The sequence below is a fragment of the Eumetopias jubatus genome, unplaced genomic scaffold (genome assembly GCF_037043125.1).
Source record: "Eumetopias jubatus isolate StellerSeaLion01/CBP00866 unplaced genomic scaffold, mEumJub1_p1.0 scaffold_15, whole genome shotgun sequence".
In the NCBI taxonomy this organism is placed as follows: Eukaryota; Metazoa; Chordata; class Mammalia; order Carnivora; family Otariidae; genus Eumetopias; species Eumetopias jubatus.
The window spans coordinates 2307337-2326662 of record NW_028274821.1 but is presented as its reverse complement, the minus strand read 5'-3'; the positions used below and the strand labels follow the sequence as shown (position 1 = coordinate 2326662).

Below are 19326 nucleotides of genomic sequence, written 5' to 3'. Positions count from 1 at the left end.
CTAAAGTCCACCAGGCGCCACTTACACATGCAGCTTCCAACCAACTCCTCTGTGCATCACTGGGGGATCCACCTCGGATCTCAGGAAATGTGAAGAAAACCTCTCCTCTGTGCCCCTGGAAGATCCACCTCAGATCTCAGGAAATGTAAAGAAAACCTCCAGACAAACTGACTAAAAAGCAAACAGACACAAAAGCACTAACAGGCCAAGCTAATTCAAACAAGTCTTTTTAAAAATACAATTTATAGCCTCAGAAGTATAGGGTACTTGCACCTATGAAATAATATGAAAAAAAGTGAGCTCACAGAAGAAACAAAATGCTCACTTAAGAAGTCTTCTTAAAAGGTTGGAAAATAAAGTCAGTAAACCTCCTAAGAACGAGAAAATGGAAATGAGTAACTGGAGAAGTTTAGGGGGAAAAAAAACAGAAAGACCAGCCTAAGAAGCAGATGTCCCAGCAGTGTGCATTCCAGGGAGAGGAGGAAATGAGCACCAAAGAAGGAACACAGAACTCCCCACGGTGGAAGGACGGACCTACCACTGAGAAAAGCCCAAGCACCGAGTGAAAAAGACCACTCACTGTCATGTTTCCCAGCACAGGAAAAGTCCAGCCCAGAAGTTTTCAGGGGGGAGGGTGAAAGCACTGGACACACACCCAGGTGCAGAAACAGCATCCGACTCCTCCAAACAGCAACACTGGGGTCTCAAAGACAAGGAATGGAGTGATGCCTGGAGAATTCTGAATAAAAAGTTATTTCCAACCTAGAACCTTTTGCTCCACTGAAGACTGAGCAGGAGAAAAGAATGAAGACAATATTGATGCAAGGTTTCAAAAAACCTCATCTAGGTGCACTTTTGGAAACTGTATTAGAGACAATTTCAAACGGGCAGAAAAGTAGAGAATCTTACCGACCATACGTTCCACTTATCACTTTAAAGATTTTTATTTATTTATTTGAGAGAGAGCATGAGTGACAGAGGCAGGGAGTGGGGGAGGGATGGGGCAGAGGAGAGGGAGAAGCAGGCCTTCCGCGGAGCAGGGAGCCTGACGAGGGGCTCAATCCCAGGACCCCGGGATCACAACCGGAGCTAAAGGTAGACACTTAACCGACTGAGTCACCCAGGCGGCCCTGCACTTGTCACTTTAACCATCAACTCATTCACTGTCTGCTCTAGAAGCTTCTTGACGCTGTACAAGCTTTTCCTAGGCAAGAGTGCACACCGAAATAGGGAGGGCATGGCAACCAGAAACAGGGAGCATCCAGCTACAGACAGGAAACAGGAATTCCAAGGATGACAGAATGGCCGTGGGGCTGCAGGGCGCGGCTCAGGGAACAGGGCCGAAACCGCTAGGAGGGTCCCCCCGGGAACCGCGGACAGATGGGCCGCCTATGGTGCCTGCCGTGTGGCGTATTACACTAACGGGTCTATAAAGCTGTGAGGACTGTTCAAAAGACTTCAAGCTGCAAAGAAATGTAAGCAAATAGACAAAAAATTAAGAAATCACTTAACTCCAGGAAAAACAAATAAATAAAAAAGAAAGTCATCGCACTGCCTTCCTTGGTTCAGCACTGTCAGATTCAAGAGAAATTTGTCTCTTCGTATTATTTACAAATGGTGAAGGTAAACAACAGAAGGGACAGAGTGCCTGCTTTTTGTTGTAATAAGTCTTTGGCACTACTTGACATTTTCAACAATGAATTTTTATTAATTTGATAAAAATAAAATCAAGGTTTTAAAAATACTTGAATTAAATACAGCAAAAATAGTTGCTAAGTCACAGTGTTAGGCACATGCATATGTATTATTACTATTCCCTGTACCTTGCTGTATGATTAAAGTATATCATAAAAAGAGAAAAACTGCAACCTTGGATAAACCAGTAAAAATGGAGGCTAACTCTAGGGGAAAAAACACATGAAAAATGTGCCATATAATAGGATTTGCTGTCTATCATTAGGTGTATAAATTATTATTTTAGTAACCAATTTAATTCCAACATAGTTATATAAATAAACCTAAGTTATTTTAAATAGAAATGCCTAATATGTGGAACTAGATATATAAAGAGCATGCAAGCATTCAATTTTCAAGTTTTTACTGATCACCCATGCTCTATGTCAAATATAGAACCCAGTACTAGGGACTACCTAGTGATCTATTTACCACTATGGCACTTTTAAGGCAGGGCCTCAAATTCCTCACCCTCCTCCCATCAAGCATAGTACACATTCCCTCCCTTGAACCTGGGCTGGCAACGCAGCACACGTCAGCCCGTGTGAGCCCCAAGGCTCCAGGCTCCGCCAGGAGGGCCTCGCAGCTGTGCCTGTTTCTCTGGAGACACTCACGCTGGGGGGCTGTCATGGTAGTCCAGCTCCCCAGAGGCCCAGGGAGGAGGAGAAAGGTCCCTCAGTTTTCTCTCCAGGCATAGCTGAGCCACTGCACCAATGCTGGAATGCCCACCCAGGCTTCTCCTTGCAGGAGAAAAAGAAACCCCCCCCTTTTGGGTGAATTTTCTTTATTTGTCAATTACATGCATAACTGACAAGAGCCTTGGTGTATGTTAATAGGAAGAATGATTTAAGACAATTTTATAAACCATACTGATCAAGGGATCAGCAATCTTTCCAAAATACAATCTATCAAACAACAGTGGGAAAAAAGTGACTCCGCAGTCTTGTGTTAAAGTATCAAACAATGGGCCAACGAGAACTTACAGAGTACCGCTTTGTCTTTAGCTCTACAGAAATGTTGAGGACGAAGAAAATACAAGATCAGAGTATGGACTGGGATTAACAATCTCTCCCTTAAGAGCAACAGCATCTCTTGGTTTAGATCCTTCGGGCACTTATACCACATGACACATCAGTGTAATCTGCTCACTCACTCTCTTGATGACAAGAACTCAAAATCAATGAAGAAAACAGGAGTGCTGAATTTGGAATGGTGTGCATAAAAAGAAATCTGGAAAATGAATTACTATTCCCAATGACAAACGTGAGAGGTTTCACTGATCAACAAAAAAACGACAGCCGGCGTTGGTGGTATAGTGGTGAGCACAGCTGCCTTCCAACAAAAACACGACAGTCGATTAAAGCATCTGCCTTCGGCTCAGGTCATGATCCCGGGGTCCTGGGATCAAGCCCAGCATCAGGCTCCCTGCTCCGCTGGGAGTCTGCTTCTCTCGCGTGCGCCCCCTCTGCCCCTCCCCACCGCTTGTTCTCTCTCTCTCTCCGAAATAAATATCTTTAAAAAAAAAAAAAAAAAACTTGACAGCAATTTTTGCAATTAACAAAATAAAATTTAAAATATTTTATCGTAAATAGTATGATCAACGATAACAATGTTTTTTTGTAGAACAGCTATAATGTGCCAGGCACCTAGCTGAGGCCCAACCCACAAGCTCATTTATTCCTCCTAATAAGCTCAGCACAGCCCTGTTTAGGTGATAAAAGCCAAGGCTCGAGAAGACGTGTGGTGTGCCTGTGTCTGTGGCCGAGAGGGCCGGGATTCGGTAACACACTCGCAGATGGCTTATGCTTCAGTCTGTCATCCTGGCCCAAAGTAATCTTCTGACAAACCCTAAACAGTGAAATCAGTATTATCTTCACAAAAAAGGAGCTAAAATAAAAAAGAGATAATCGGTACTTAAAAATCTGAATCCCTGTGGCTCTTATAAAGAATTCCAAATACTATCTTAATAAATGTAAAAAACAGTACTAAATCAAACAGCAACCATTTCTGTAGAACTATTAGTTTTACCAGCATAATTCTCAGATTCATTTATCAAAGAATCTTAAAATGCTATGACAGTCTTTTTTCAACATTTCAATGTATTTCTGAATGGAGAGGAACTTAAGTCCTAAAGAAAATACCACTTACCTATTTCACAGTGTAGCCTGTTAGACTTTCCCTTGGGTTCTGGGGCGGGTAAAGATCATGCAAAGTCTAACCCCCTATTCTAGTTGTATCAGCTGTGTGCCCCAAGAGTAAGAATTAATTTCTATCAAATATTTATTTCATTTCTATCCATTTCATTCCAATGAAGTTCTTTCAAACAAACATACAAACAGCTTTTTTCCTTAGAATCACTATAAATACCCTAAATCTCATACTGCTCTAGTCAAATCACTTTCACTTCTTTCAAAAAGAAATGATAAATCCTTCATTTTTTATAATCCCATTAGGTAGGTTTTTACAATTCACTTGCTAAATTTAATGGACATCTGGAACTTGCCAGAAGATGAAAGACCGCAGAAAAAATATGAACATGGTCCCTGCCTTTCAAAAAAGGAAGCTGTTTTTTCCCACATATGTGTACAGAGTAGAGGAAAGCACACAGCTTTGGGAACGCAAACCACTAAGAACTATGTGAAAGTATTCCTGGGTTTTAGCAACATTTCATACTTACTAAAAGACACAGGGACCGCACCGCCTACCTGCATCCGCTCTGGACCGCTGGCCAGGTGTCTTCCCGAATGGGGTCTTCATTCATCTGTATTTAAGTGAGCAGCACAGCTGCCGGACTAGGGTGAAAATTGAATACTCTCCGATTTGAAACTTTTCACAGAATCTCAGTGTTCCTGTTAATCCATCATCCAAGTGCCTCTTTTACAAGTTCAGCAAAAACATGTGAAATCATAAGGACTCTGTAAAACAGTGAATAGTTCGTTACTAGAGCATCATCATAAGAACAAAACTACCCGAGTGAGCCACCAACTAACATAAAATTTTAAACACGACATCAGCTATAGAGTGCTTTGCCCAGAAGCAATTAGCCTTATTTCCGCAGACCTGGGCGCCAAGGGCAGCACGACTTCCCGGAGGCCGCGGGGAACACCACACTGCGTCTGCCTCCTCCACGCACCCCGGAACCCATTCTGCCGCCAACATCAGTAAAGGGCAGACGCCGGGGTGTCCATGAAGATGGACCCTGCCATGGCCCGTATCTCCTCAATGGGACACAAAGACCCAGCCCACGGGGGCAGCAGTCCCGGGAAGGAAGGGTACCAGCACGGCTGCAGTGGGGGCAGCACGGGAACCAAGTTCAGGTCAGAACCACGGCTGGGCGCCAGGTCAGCAGGCCAGCAGCCGGGGCAAGAGAAAGGAGCACAGCCAACAAGACTGAGGTGCCCTGTCCGCTCCCAAGCTTCCAGAAACCAGAGGAAAAGATCAGTAAGTCCCACACCCATGCAAAAGTAAGGTCATCTTAGGGAAGCAGTTTATCCTTTCAGCCAAATTTGGTTCCAGTTTCAGTCCACATAGTAATACATATGTAACACACAGTCTCATAAAACACGAAAATGTCTGCTGCAAATCCCACTGAACCCAGGACTGCTCCAGGCCGGGCATATTCAGTCTTCATGCAACCACCGCCTGTGTTCACAGCAGTGCTGATTAATTTTCTTGAGACAAAAATGTAACAAAATAGAATGATTAAAAAGCATAATTAGTTGGGGAGAGAAGAATCCATTTAACCAATAAAAATTCTTAACTATATAAAACTTTTTATTATTCAAGGAAGACAGACTTAAAAATGACCAGATCTTAAGAATTCATGCATTCAGTAAGTATCCAGGGTGCCCCCCGTTTGGGGCTCAGGAAAGAGGAGGACAGTGCAAGCCTCAGCCAGGGGCAGCACCTCTTCTGGACGCGGCTCCTCCCCTGCGAGGTTCTAGTACTCTGTGGCCTCACTGTCCAAGACCTGAGGAGCCCAGGCCGAGGCTGCCTGACACGTGGTTGCCACCCATCTCCCGAGTCCACCCACAGCCACTGGAGCCTCGCTCCCCGACCCTGTTCAGCACCAGCCATGCCACCTCCCTCAGCAACTCATCCACACGACTCCCCTGCCCTGCGGGGCCCTGCCTTCCAGAAGGCAGAATGCCGCTGGGTCCCCCCCCAACACACACACACACAGCTCCCCACCCTGCTGCCCACACAGCCACACAGCCACAGTGTGGCCTGACATCTTGGTCTCCGGCCGCCTGAGGACCCCGTGCCCACCCTCCTCCTCTGCACCACCATTCTCACCACGTTCTCGGCAACAATGCCTCTGCAACTTGACCCTCAGGTCTCTGACACCCTCCTTTCAAGCCACCTGCTCCCCACCCCCACCTCTGAACTCCAGGGTCACACCCTGCACCTTCTCATCGGCACGGACTACCACACGTCCAGAACTCTCATTCCAAGCACCTCAACTCAAACCGCCTCCGACCGTCCCCCTTCCCTTACCCGGCCACTCTCACCCCACACTTTCCTGCTGCAACCATTACCTCTCTCTGTGGCCTCACCCCTGTGGCACTGTCCGTGGTCTTCCTCGGGGACTAAACTGCCCTCCTAACTGCTCTGACTCTTCGGACATCAACCACAACAGTACTCCCCTGCTGTCCTCCATTTTCTTACCCTTCTTGTCCTGTCACCTTGGTGGCAAAACCCTGACCCAACTCCCTGCCTACGGTGCCCACAGCTTATGCCATTAGGCATAGCCAACCAGTTTTTCACCTCCCGCCTCAAGGGAACATGCAACAGCAGTCCGCGCCATGGGCAGGCAGGCTGCCATCCGCCAGGACAGCCCCGCACAAGAGAGGACAGCTCACCCTCGCGCCGCCTGAGCCTGATGGCGCCCTCCACGCTCCCCTGCCTTCCCACCAGAGCATTCTCGGCAGCGCTCGACAAACGAGGCACCATCTCCCAACTGGAGAACATCCCCCGACTCCTGGTGCTCTACACAAAGCCGCCTCCAGGACTGAGGAATAGTCTAATCTGCACACGAGTATCAATGTACCCTAGCCTAGTGAACTAAACTGGTTCTGTAACATGAGAAACCCAGCTTCCGGAGGTCCTGAAGTGTGCTGCCTTTTCCCAGTGATGCTTCCTACTGCACACCACGTCACCGCGGGTGGCCGGGATGAACCTGTCAGGCCTGTTCTACTTTTAAACAGTGCAAGGCACAGGTTGGAGGAAGAGCTGCAGTGAGAGACTGAATAATCTAAGAATGCAAAATGTGAGATCAAAGTCCTTCCCCATTTCTGAGATGCAGTTAATATTCCAACTGCCTAATCTTACCAATGCCTATGAGTCCAGAGACAAAGGGGGAGCCCGAGCAAGTGGCAAACACGACCCAGTGCTGACTAATGCACCGCTGGCTTTGCTCTGCCATGTGATGCTTCGAAAAACTTCCCCAGAACAAATCTCACTCTTTTGACTGGAAAGAGAAAAACTTAACTTGTTCAAAAAACACTTTTTAAACATACTTTTACCTTAAGTTACTCTATTAAATGGTTAATTTAGTCAACAAGACAAAGTGAAGATAAATTTTTCTTAAAAAACTGTAAATGTTGACACTGTAAAATCGCATTATTTCTAGGAGAGTGGGAATTACTAAAGTTTGTTCAAGTATTACAGAAAATGCTGTCATGGGCCATAGAAAGGCAGTCCTACGTTTGCAGAGGCCCGAAGGCCGCGGCCATCACGAAGGCAACGGCATCACAGAGCCACAGAGCCACAGAGCCACAGAGCCACAGCGCCACAGCGCCACGCGGCTTTCGGCTGCAGGGCCACAAAAACCAGCCCCTCTCACGTGAGCCAGGCACTCCTCATGGCCCCCGGGGATGCCATCGCTCATACAGCATTGTCAGAAAGGTTTCCCCAAGCCTCTGCACTTCATCCCCAGTTTACAGTGAGCACAGGTGACCCGAGAGCCACACACAAGTGTCTACAAGGCAAACAGGCACCACTCCCCCAACGTCCACATACAGCTCCAGCCTGAGACTAACGGAGCCCTGAGTGCGGGCGGGGTCTGGAGGAGAAAGCCGTTCAAGACACCGCAGACCAGCGGAGAAATTCAAGGACACTGTGGCATTACCACTGGCCTCTCACACACACTTGTGACGCTGGGGTGGCACACCCAAATATGGTCACTCTCAGGAAACACATACAGAGATTTCTAGAAGCAGACAGCCATGAGGTCTGCAAGTGAATTTCAAATGGTTCAGGAAAGAAAATGAGATACACATATGCACAATAAAATGAAAACTGCAAACTACGAAATCTTGAATCTAAGTGAGGGGCGTACTAATGCTCTTTGAACTCATATTTCAATTTGAAGCTTTTCACAATAAAAAGTTGGAGAAGAAAAGATCCTGGATTTTCCTCTGCTAAATCCACCTTTACTAAACACGGCCAGGCTTGCAATTTTGCTAAACAATCTTTATAATGTGTCATTAATTTAGTGTTCAAACTCAAAATTCTCCCTCCATAATAAAGGGGATGAGACTCTCACAAACGGTTTCACAGAAAAGCAATGTCCCAAGGCGCACTCTGTGCGTCACACACCACTGCCTGCGCCTCTGCTCAGACACCTCACGGCCACCAGGAGGGACATACAGGGACCAGGCTGCAGCACAGGCAGACCGCAAGGGCACTGCCGAGGGAATTTCCTATGTCAACAGTAAACACGTAGACTGTTCCCATAAAGGAAGAGGGCGCTACAAAATTCAATGCCACTATATGCTATTTCCAGAAAGCGTAAGAAATGAGCGCTTCCACATTTCAGATACAAACAGAAATTACATATCAAAGTATTTGCGGCCAGCTGTCATCATCAAACAGTGCTATTTATAAAAAGGAAATAAATCTCCAAAACTGTTTAAGCAAAGATGTTAAGTCCCAAAGAGGTCTCCACACCTGGACCACTACCAGAAAAGTACAGGGGAGTGCTAACGGCCAAAATACGTCCAGTGTGGGCTGAAGTCTGGGTTGCTAGTAAGCTGTCTGAAAGCTGCTGTCACAGATGGTCCAACACGGGTGGGAGGAACCCGTACGACCACAAACACTTACGTGAGAAATGATGTACAGCCAAAGTCTGAACAGGGCTAAATACTAAGTAACATTCTTAGTTACAATATTGTAGTTATAAGGAAAAATACCCCTATTATAAGAAGTATCATGCCCTCTGCAGTTTACTGCAAGCTTTCAAATGGCTCAACAAAAAAACAGCGCAGCAAAATATCAGTGAATGGATCTCAACGTAGGGTATACGATATAACTCAGCTACAGTTTCAACTTTTCTGTGTGTGTAGAAAATTTCATTTAAAAAGTCTCAGGAAGGGGCACCTGGGTGGCTCAGTGGGTTGAGCGTCCAACTCGGTTTCAGCTCAGGTCATGATCTCAGGGTTGAGTCAAGTCCCCGTCGGGCTCCACTCTGGGTGTGGAGCCTGCTCGGGATTCTCTCCCCCCCCCACTGTCCCTACCCACCTGTGCATGTGCACATGCACACTCTCTCTAAAATGAATAAATAAAATCTCATTAAAAAAGAAGTCTGGGGGCACCTGAGTGGCTTGGTTGTTAAGCGTCTGCCTTCGGCTCAGGTCATGATCCCAGGGTCTTGGGACTGAGCCCCACATCGGGCTCCCTGCTCGGCGGGGAGCCTGCTTCTCCCTCTCCCACTCCCCCTGCTTGTGTTCCTGCTCTTGCTGTCTCTCTCTGTGAAATAAATAAAATCTTTAAAAAAAAAAAGAAGTCTAGGGAGGGCGCCTGGGTGACTCAGTCGGTTAAGGGTCTGCCTTCAGCTCAGGTCATGATCCCAGGGTCCGGGGATGGAGCCCCACATCGGGCTCCCTGCTCAGCAGGGAGCCTGCTTCTCCCTCTGCCTGCCGCTTCCCCTGCTTGTGCTCACGCTCTCTCTGTCAAATAAGTAAATAAAATCGTTTAAAAATTTAATTAAAAAATAAAAAATTTTTAAAGAAAAGCAAAATATTTGTAATTCCTAAATCTAGATGGGGAACATACAAATGTTCAACTGCCTATTTCAACTCTTCTATATGCTTGGAATTTTTCACAATAAAAAGTCAAGAGAGAAAAAGAATCAATGGTTTTACTTTGTAAATCTAGAAAGAAACCCACTGGAGTACAACTGAGAACCTTCCTAGGTTTACTGGAAATTTACTTCCTAGAATTTACTAGAAAGTCCAGTGGAGGGGCACCTGGGTGGCTCAGTCAGCTGGGCAGCTGGCTCTTGATTTCAGCTCAGGTCAAGAGATCAAGCCTCACACTGGGCACTCAGCACAGTCCGCTTGAGGATTCTCTCTCCCCCTCTGCCCCTTCCCCCTGCTCCCTGGAGCTCTCTCTCCCTAAAATAAATAGATAGATTAATAAATGAATCTTTAAAAAAAAGAAAGGAAAGAAAGTCCAACGGATGTCACCTCGAGAGAACATCAAAGAGGCCTCTAGTGCAGGCTGTCCCCTTTGGCTCAAACCTCAAAATTAAAATGAAGGGCTCAATATGAATGAAGTGTTGTTGATAACCCAGGGTTTGGCTAAAATACCAAGTGGACATCTAAAGGCCTCCAGAACCCCAAACTCTCAGATACCAATATAAGCAAAAACCCTACACATCTGAATACCACGTTCTAATACAGGAGCTCTCAAGCACGGACAAAATGCACAGGTGCCGCGAATCTGGATGAGGGAAGCGTGTCTTCATTTTCCTAACCTTCACACCTAAAGACAGCACCTCCCTCCACCATGAATGTATGCAACAAACCACAACACTACTAGCACCTTCCTCAGGAGGAAGCAGTCTTTCCATCCCTTTCCATCTGCATGTGTTGTAGATCTCAGTCACTTTTAAGCTCATCAACACTTTTAAATGATGTCACGTGGCCCGCCACACACCAGACCCAACCAGAGCAGACCAGCTGTTGGGTCGGCAGTCCCTCCAACTGTGAAAACAGAACTGGGGATGCTGTAAGACAAAGAGCTGGGCCAGCCCTGGTCCAAATTCCAGGGAAAGTCCCTCTAAATCCTTGGAGGAATCTCTGTGATTCATGGTGGCCCCTAGATGTTTTGTGCTAACAAGATGTCTCAAAATGGGGTTGGTCACACAAGACCAATCATGGCACTGGAGGACTAAGGCTCTAAATCCCATGATGGCAGCCCAACTGCTTAATCGTCAATTCAAGCTGACAGCCAATGATCCATCAACCATGCTTACATAATGGAATCCCAATAAAACTCTGGACACAAGCTGAAGTGGGCTCCCTGGTCGGCAACGCTCCAACTCCACGTACAGCTACACAGCCACATGCAAGGTAAGCAACACTCCTGACCGAAGAAGAGCACTACAAGCTTCCCATTCAGACGCTCACAGACCTCGCCGTATGTGTTTGTTCCTCTTACAGCTGGTCCTGATTTGGATTCTTTTCTGAAAGTAGACACACACCTTCAGTTCCCCCAGACCATTGGAAGTTAAAAGAATTTTTTGTTTCCCAGTGCATAAAAATGCTGTTAATACTATACTGTAGTCCATTAAATGAAAAACAGCATTAAGTCTAAAAAACAATACCTTAATTTGAGAAGTTTATTGCTAGAAACTACCATCTGAGCTTTCAGCAAATCATAATCACTGATCAGATCTATAACAAATAATGCAAAAATTTGCAATACTGCAAGAATCACCAAAATATGATGCAGAGACACAAAGCAAGCAAATACTATTGGAAAAATGGCGCTGCGTGCTTGACAGAGTTGCCACAAACCCTCCATTTGTAAAGAACGGTATCTGCAGAGCAAAATGATGTGAAGCTTAGTAAGATGAGGGGTGCCTGCATAGTGAATTCCTGAATTCCCTGAATTCTGCAAGATGTTCTAGTAAATCATCAAATCTGAGAGGGCCGTGGGAACCCCCAAACTTGGGGCTGGGGTCTGCCATGAGGACAGCTGTGCGGAGGACAGCGCCGCAGCCTCTGACGTCCGACCTCATCCAGGAAGTTGGTGCTGTAAGCGCACACAGGTCTACATGGCTCTCTGGTGTTCCTTCTCACTGATGATCTGTTGACCAGTACATGAAGGAAGAAAAATCAAACACCACCTCATTTATTTTTTGATGAGCATCAAAGCCATAATTTAAGTATCTTAAAATATAAAGATTTAATGACGCATATATTAATATCAAGTTGCACTTAACATAATAAAGAAGCCAACGTACCGTTAAATTTTTCATAGTTTTACAACCACTTGAATATAATTGATTTCTATTGTGATCCCTTCTACTTAACTTACTGTATTCAGAAGCACTACAAGAAACATTACAATAGGTTTCAGCAGACTGCCAAGAGGACCACAGCACAACCACCTGCCTAAACCACCAGCAACAAGCAACTCTGGAACCTTCCAAGGCCACCTGCAGCACCACATAAAGAATGGACAACTCCCGGCAGGGAGGGACTCATCACTGAGAACACCCCCCTGAAAGCTAGAAAATCAAAATGAAATCTAGACACCCCAACAAGAACTATCAGGAACCAGGGTTTCTTACAGAAATAGCTACTTTCAGGTCAGGTGCAGGACACACAGGAGGAGGGGTGTCAAAGAGACACCATTTTCTTAAGTTCTGTACATGACTGAAAACTTCCATGACAAGATCTTGAACACACACTTAGAAGTCATCGAAGGACGCGATGGTAGCACTCACAGGGGCAGGATCTAGGGAGGTAAAGCCCACGTCCCAAACAGCTCGGATCACTGAGAGCAAGGGGCGGCTGAAAGGCTGACAGCTCTGCAATGAGCCGAGGACCAGAACCCCAGGACGATTGGGGACCATCACAGCGAGGAGGGGGCTGTGAACCCAGGCTGCTGTACTCCTAACACGGAGCTGAGGGGAGCCCAGACTGCCCACTCACCCAGCTGCCTGGCAGAAGCAAGCGTAAATCTTCCCTAGGAATACCATCCCGGACTCCAGAGTATTTCAAACAATTTTTAAAATGTAATCTACATGTGCACACATACAAACTGGCCCGCAAGGAGACAAAAACTGACAGAAACAACAAATAAGAATGAAAAAAGCAGACCCACAGAGTTGCTAGGTATTTGGAGTCATAAAATCATACCTGAAAGTATGCTGGGGGAAGAAAGATACGAAAATATAATTATTAAATGAAAAAGAAAACAGCTGTCAGCATCATGCTCCAAAAAGTAAGACCTAACAGAGAAACAGGTAGAAAACTTTTGTTAAAATCAAGGACAGGTGGCAAACAGCCTTGAGGTTTCCCTGAGCAGACAGAAACAGTTTAGTCATGCAGGCAAAGCTTGATTTAACTTATTTTGCAAGACTGACTGGAACAGGGTCATCCCTCGCTTGTGCCTCTGAACATCACAAGCAAAACTTGAACTGCGTCCCAAAGTTGGTATGAGGTAACTACTGACCAATTCCTCATCACTTAAGAACGTTCTAGCATCATGACCAGTCCCTGGGAAGAACACACAGTCACCAATTCTCCCCATAGGAGCTGCTTTATGACCATGCACCCCCGAGCCTCACTCCATGCTCTGGTTCGAGTGCTCCCAATTTGCAAACTGTTGTCTGAGTGTGTGCATGACAAACTTCTGCTAACTGCTACTTCAGTGACCCGCTGGTCTTACTTTGGCTATTTTGAGCCTCTGACATCTCATGGCGTCAGAAGCGGAGTGCAAACAAGACTCCCCATGACTTTAAGGCCAGTGAGCACACAGGTGCTGGTGCCCTCAGAGCCCACTGAGCTCCCCGCTTTCTCCCCGACCCTGCAATTTTAAGGTAAGTCTCTCTGGGTTCTGAGCTCCCCAACCTTCTAGTGCACACTTGCTTTCTGTCCCTACTTTGCTTTCTGGTTTCTATTTCCCTTTGCTGAAACTTTTCAGTAAGTCACCCATCCTGTTCCAAGGGGGGAAACACATGATTCCCAGTGATTTGGAACAGCTGTTAGAAACGAAGGCCCTCGTAGTTAAGGTGTTTAAGGACAGCCAAAGGCGAATAGGTTTCACCTGGTCCTTGGACCAGGCTCTTGTGCCTTTCTCTAAAAACAGGTAAACTTTTGGATAACCTGGAACTGTAATGGCCACTGCGGGGAACCTTTCTTTAGCCGAGTCCACCTTAAAGGGCACGGGAAAAGAGGATCCCAAACCTCTCGGAGACAACAATGGAATGCTTTGTTTGATCGGTATGCAGAACACTCTAAAACACAAAAATGACTTCAAAAATAGTTCTAAAGGATCCTTACAGCATGCAAATAAAAAAATCTTTAGTAAAATCTTTGGCCACCTGGGCAAGCAACCTTAACTTAGTCCATCTGCCAAAACACAATTTGGATCCAACTATTCTTTTGAGTTTTATATCTGAGACATGACTAAAATTTTTTGAAACAGAAGCTGTAAGACCTCTGTGTCTATCTGTAGGTTTACGATGCCTACATATATGTTGTAGATATGATACATTTTTATCTCTGAATAGTATTGCCAGAATTAATTTTAAAGGCTCTATTTAATTGGCTTAAAGAAAATTAGGCATTTATATAAATTAGGTATACTCTCACATAGTACTAACCCAAACATTCTTCAAATTCATTTGAACTGGGATAACCTCTGATAAATAAAAGCAAGTTTAAGTTTCTTGGTTTAACAAAAACAGAAATGTCTTCAGAGTTACTAATATTGAACGTAATGCAAACAGGAAACTCTCCTACCCAGGTTTACTGATCAAGTAAATTCACTGTCTCTAGGTTACAGAATATATCAACAAGAAAACAGTTAAGATGATAATTATTTAATGTCTAGTCCAAGCCTAATTGTTAGAAACAGGCAATTTAAATAAACATAAATAAGAACAAAGTTTCTACTGTTAAACTAATGGATGTTCACTGAATATTTAAATCATTTCCACATTAGACAAACATTAAATGCTAAACCTGTTTATCTAATTCTGACTTTTTAATTTTTATAGAGACAAAAAATATTTGGCTCTGTTAATAAACATCTTTTATAACAAACTGAAAAAAAATTTTAAGATTTTATTTATTTATTTGACAGAGCGAGAGCAAGAGAGAGCACAAACAAGGGGAGGGGCAGAGGGAGAAGCGGACTCTCCACAGAGCAGGGAGCCCCATGTGGGGCTCAATCCCAGGACCCTGGGATCACGACTGAGCCCAGGGCAGATGCTTAACCAAAGGAGCCACCCAAACACCCCGAAAAAGAATTTAATATGAGGCAGAATACACTAGAAATTTTGGAATGTATGTATCAGTTTGCTAATCTACTAGAGAATGCTAACATATGACGGACTGCTCACAACGCCCACCTCCTGGTTTTCCCTGGATAGCAAAGTTAAGAACTGTTAAAAGTTGGAAAAGGGACTGAAAGTGAAAAGTGCACCAGAGAAAACATGAGAACACTTAAAGTAATGGAACAAATTAACTCTGCACACACCGTGTGCAGACAAGGCAGCAGGCACACCCTGCAAGGCGGGGCAGCAGCGGGGCTCCCTAGAGCTTCCTCCTACTGTGGAGTAATTTACTGTAACTTCCTGTTTCTCAAACTGTGGGTATAGACCCTTAGGGAGTTGTGATAAACATTTACTTAAATAGGAAATATAGAGGCACCTGGGTCCCCCAGTCAGTTACCATTCAACTCTTGGTTTTGGCTCAGGTGGTGACCTCGAGGTCCTGGGGTCAGGTCCCAGGTTGGGTTCTGCGCTCACTGTGGAGTCTGCCTGAGATTCTCTCTCCCTCTCTCTCCCCCTCCCCACTCTCACACTGCTCTCTCTCTTTCTCTAAATAAAATCTTTTAAAAAATAAATAGGAAATATTAACACATTATTTGTAGCTACTTATATACATAAGTGGATAATATGTATATTCAATTTACCTATAACTTCTAAATGAATTTATTATGAATTTACCTGTGGATAACTAAAAGAATTTCAAAAAGTGCCAAGAGTGCATGCATGGCATACAATGAAAATAGGAAATACATGTCAGTTTATTAAGCTTCTACTTTAGTCACTTATATGGTTATAAATATATTTGTATAGTACGTACTGGGCCAAAATATACATTGTATTTTTTGCTGTGGAATGGTCCCACATGTCTGAAAGCCACTGCTTCGATACCACAGTATCCTGAGCAACAAAAGGGTCTATGCAGCCAGCTGGAAAGACCAAGACGAGAACCACCACTCTTTCCGTCCTGCACACACACAGTGATAGTCCCCCAAGACGAGGCTGCAAACACTCTCTGATAGGCTCACATGTTCTTGCCTTATGTTTTCAGGTTTACAGCCAGGAAACAATCTATATTTAAAAGAACTTCTAATTTCTTATAACTACAATTCACCCTTGAACAACACTGGGATTGGGACTGCCAGCGTCGTCAAAAATCCACGTATAACTTTTGACTCCCCAAAATCTTAACCAGTAATCGCTATTGTTAACTGGAAGCCTTGCCGATCACCAAAACAGTCGGTTAACCCATTCTGTATTCATATGCTGTATTCTTACAATAAAGTAAGCTAGAGAAAACGTCATTAAGAAAAGCATAAGAAAAGGTATTTTTACAGTTCTGTCCTGTATTATTTACTGAAAAACACCTGCCCGTGAGGGGACCTGTGCAGTTCAGTCCTTGTTCAAGGGCCAACTGAACTTGCAAGGCTGTTGAGTTCTGGGGGCAGCTCCCCAGTATTCACAGCTCTGCTATCAGTTTAGAGGCTGCTAACCCACCTTTCAAATCTTGATTCTCCCTCTCAGCAATAATGAGGGATCTGCAGCCCCCACCTGTCCTATCACTGCCATTCCAGCACAACAAGGTCAGGAGACCCTACAGACAATCTCATACTATCATCACCAAAAGGCACATGGTTCATGTAAACTATGTACCAGGAATTTATACTCATTCCGTGTAATACACAAACACGTCTATAATCCTCTAGTGATTAATCTCTAACAATTGCCTTTCGAATTTCTTTTCTAGCTAGTAGTCATTAAGTTTTAGAAATTGAGAACATCTGAACTAATAAAGTTGCAACTGGCAACAAAATGTATTTATCTGTTTACTTATCTTTATGATTTTCATTCCTTAACCCCCATTACCTGCTTTCCCCGTCCCGTTTCCCCATGCCCCTGCCCACCTCCCCTCTGGTGACCAGCACTGTGTTCTCTGCGGTTAAGAGTTTGTTTCTTGGTTTGTGTCTCTCTGTCTCTTCTTTCCCCTTTGCTCGTTTAACTTCCACATACTAGTGAAATCGTACAGTTTGTCTTTCTCTGACTTATTTCACTTAGCATAATACTCTATATCCATCCACATCGTTGCAAATGGCAAGATTTCATTCTTTTTATGGATGGGTAATATTCCAAAGTATATATACATCACACCTTCTTTATTCATCTACTGATGAACACTTGGGCTGCTTCCATAAATCAGCTACTGTTGATAATGCTGCTATAAACATCGGGGTGCATGTATCCCTTTGAATTAGTACTTTCGTATTCTTTGGGTAAATACCCAGTAGTGCAATTGCTGGATCATAATGTAGTTCTATTTTTGAGGAACCTCCATACTGTTTTCCAGAGGGGCTGCACCAGCTTGCATTCCCACCAACAGTGAGAGAGGATTCCCTTTTCTCCACATGCTCACCAACACTTGTTTCCTGTTTTTTATTTTAATCATTCTGACTGGTGTGAGGAGAGAGCTCACTGTAGTTTTGATCTGCATTTCCCTGATGATGAGTGATACTGAGCATCTTTTCATGTGTCTGTAGAACATGGGGATGTTTTCTTTGGAGAAATGTCTGTTCATGTCTTCTGCCCAATTTTTAACTGGATTGTTACTTTGGTGAGTTGTATCAGTTCTTTATATATTTTGGATACTAATCCTTTACTGGATGTGCCATTTGCAAATATCTTCTCGCATTCCATAGGTTGATGTTTACTTTTGTTGATGGTTTCCTTTACCGTGCAGAAGCTTTTTATGTAGATGTAGTTTATTTCTGCTTTTGTTTCCGTTGCCTCAGGAGACTTCTAGAAAAATACTGCTATGGCTGATGTCAGAAAGATCACCGCTTATGTTCTCTTCAAAAATTTTTATAGTTTCAGATCTCACCTTAAGTCTCTAATCCATTCTGAGTTTGTTTTTCTGTATGGTGAAAGTGGTCCAGTTTCATTCTTTTCCATGTTGCTGTCCACTTTTCCAAACACAATTTGTTGAGATGACTTCTTCCCACTATTCATTTCTCTTTTGTCAAAAATTAATTGACCATATAATTGTGGATTTCTGGGTTTTCTGTTCTATTCCACCGATCTATGTATCTGTTTTTATATCAGTATCATACAGCTTTAATTACTACCACTTTATAATATAACTTGAAATCTGGAATTGTGCCAGTTCCAGATTTATCTTTTTCAAGATTGCTTTGGCTATTTGAGGTCTTCTATGGTTCTACACAAATTTTAGGATTGTTGTTCTAGTTCTGTAAAAAATGCTGTTGGTATTTTGATAGAGACTGCATTAAATTGGTAGAATCCTTTGGATAGTATAAACATTTTCAAAATATTTGTTCTTCCAATTCATGAGCATGGAATATCTTTCCATTTTTTTGTGTGTGTCATCTTTAATTTCTTTCACCAATGTTTTATTAGTTTTTTGAGTAAAAATCTTTCACCTCTTAGATTAAGTCTATTCCTAGACAGTTGTTTTTGATGCAACTATAAATGGGATTGTTTTATTTGCACTTTCCACTGCTTCATTATTGTTGTATAGGAATACAACAGCTTTCTGTACATTGATTTTCTATCCTGTAACTTTACTGAGTTCATTTATCAGTTCCAATACTTTTTGGTGGAGTCTTAGGGTTTCCTATATATAGTATCATATATATATATACACTATAATATGTATCATACATCGTTTGCAATAACCTGCAAATAGTAGTTTTACTTCTTCCTCACACCAATTTGGATGTCTTTTATTTCTTTTGGTTGTGTAACTGTTGTGGTTAGTACGTCCAGTACTATAGTGGATACAAGTAGTGAGAAGAGACATCCTTGTCTTCTTCCTGACCTTAGGAGAAAGGCTCTCAGTTTTTCCCCATTAGGTATGATGTTCAATGTGGGCTTTTCTCATATGACCTTAATTATGTTGAGGTATGTTCCCTTCTCAGCCTGCTTTCTTGAGGGCTTTTATCATGAATGGATGCTGTACTTTGTCAAATGCTTTTTCTGCATATATTGAAAATATTTTTATTCTTTCTCTTACCAATGTGATGTATCACACAGTTTTTGCAAATACGGAACCACCCTTGCATCCCAGGAATAAATCCCATTTGATAATGCTGAAAAATTCTTTAACATATTGTTAGATACAGTTTGCTACTATTTTGTTAAGAATTTTTGCATTTTTACTCATGAGAGACATTGGCCTGTAGTTCTCTTTTTTTCTGGTGTCTTCAACCGGTTCTGCTATCAGGGTGACACTGGCTGCATAGAATGAATTTGGAGGTTTTCCTTCCACTTCTATTTTTTTGGAATAG

General features: G+C 43.6%; 1 protein-coding gene across 9 annotated transcripts in view; it reads right to left on the bottom strand.

Annotated features, from left to right (window-relative positions):
- SPIN1 (spindlin 1) overlaps positions 1 to 19326 on the bottom strand; it is a 77629-nt gene that overhangs the window by 34366 nt on the left and 23937 nt on the right. For all 9 annotated transcript variants that reach the window (XM_088019112.1, XM_088019109.1, XM_088019106.1 and 6 more), the window contains one exon: positions 4440 to 4649. In XM_088019112.1, coding sequence (XP_087875238.1) covers positions 4440 to 4491 — 52 coding nt within the window. In that variant the 5' untranslated portion in view covers positions 4492 to 4649. The remainder of the gene's footprint in view (positions 1 to 4439; positions 4650 to 19326) is intronic.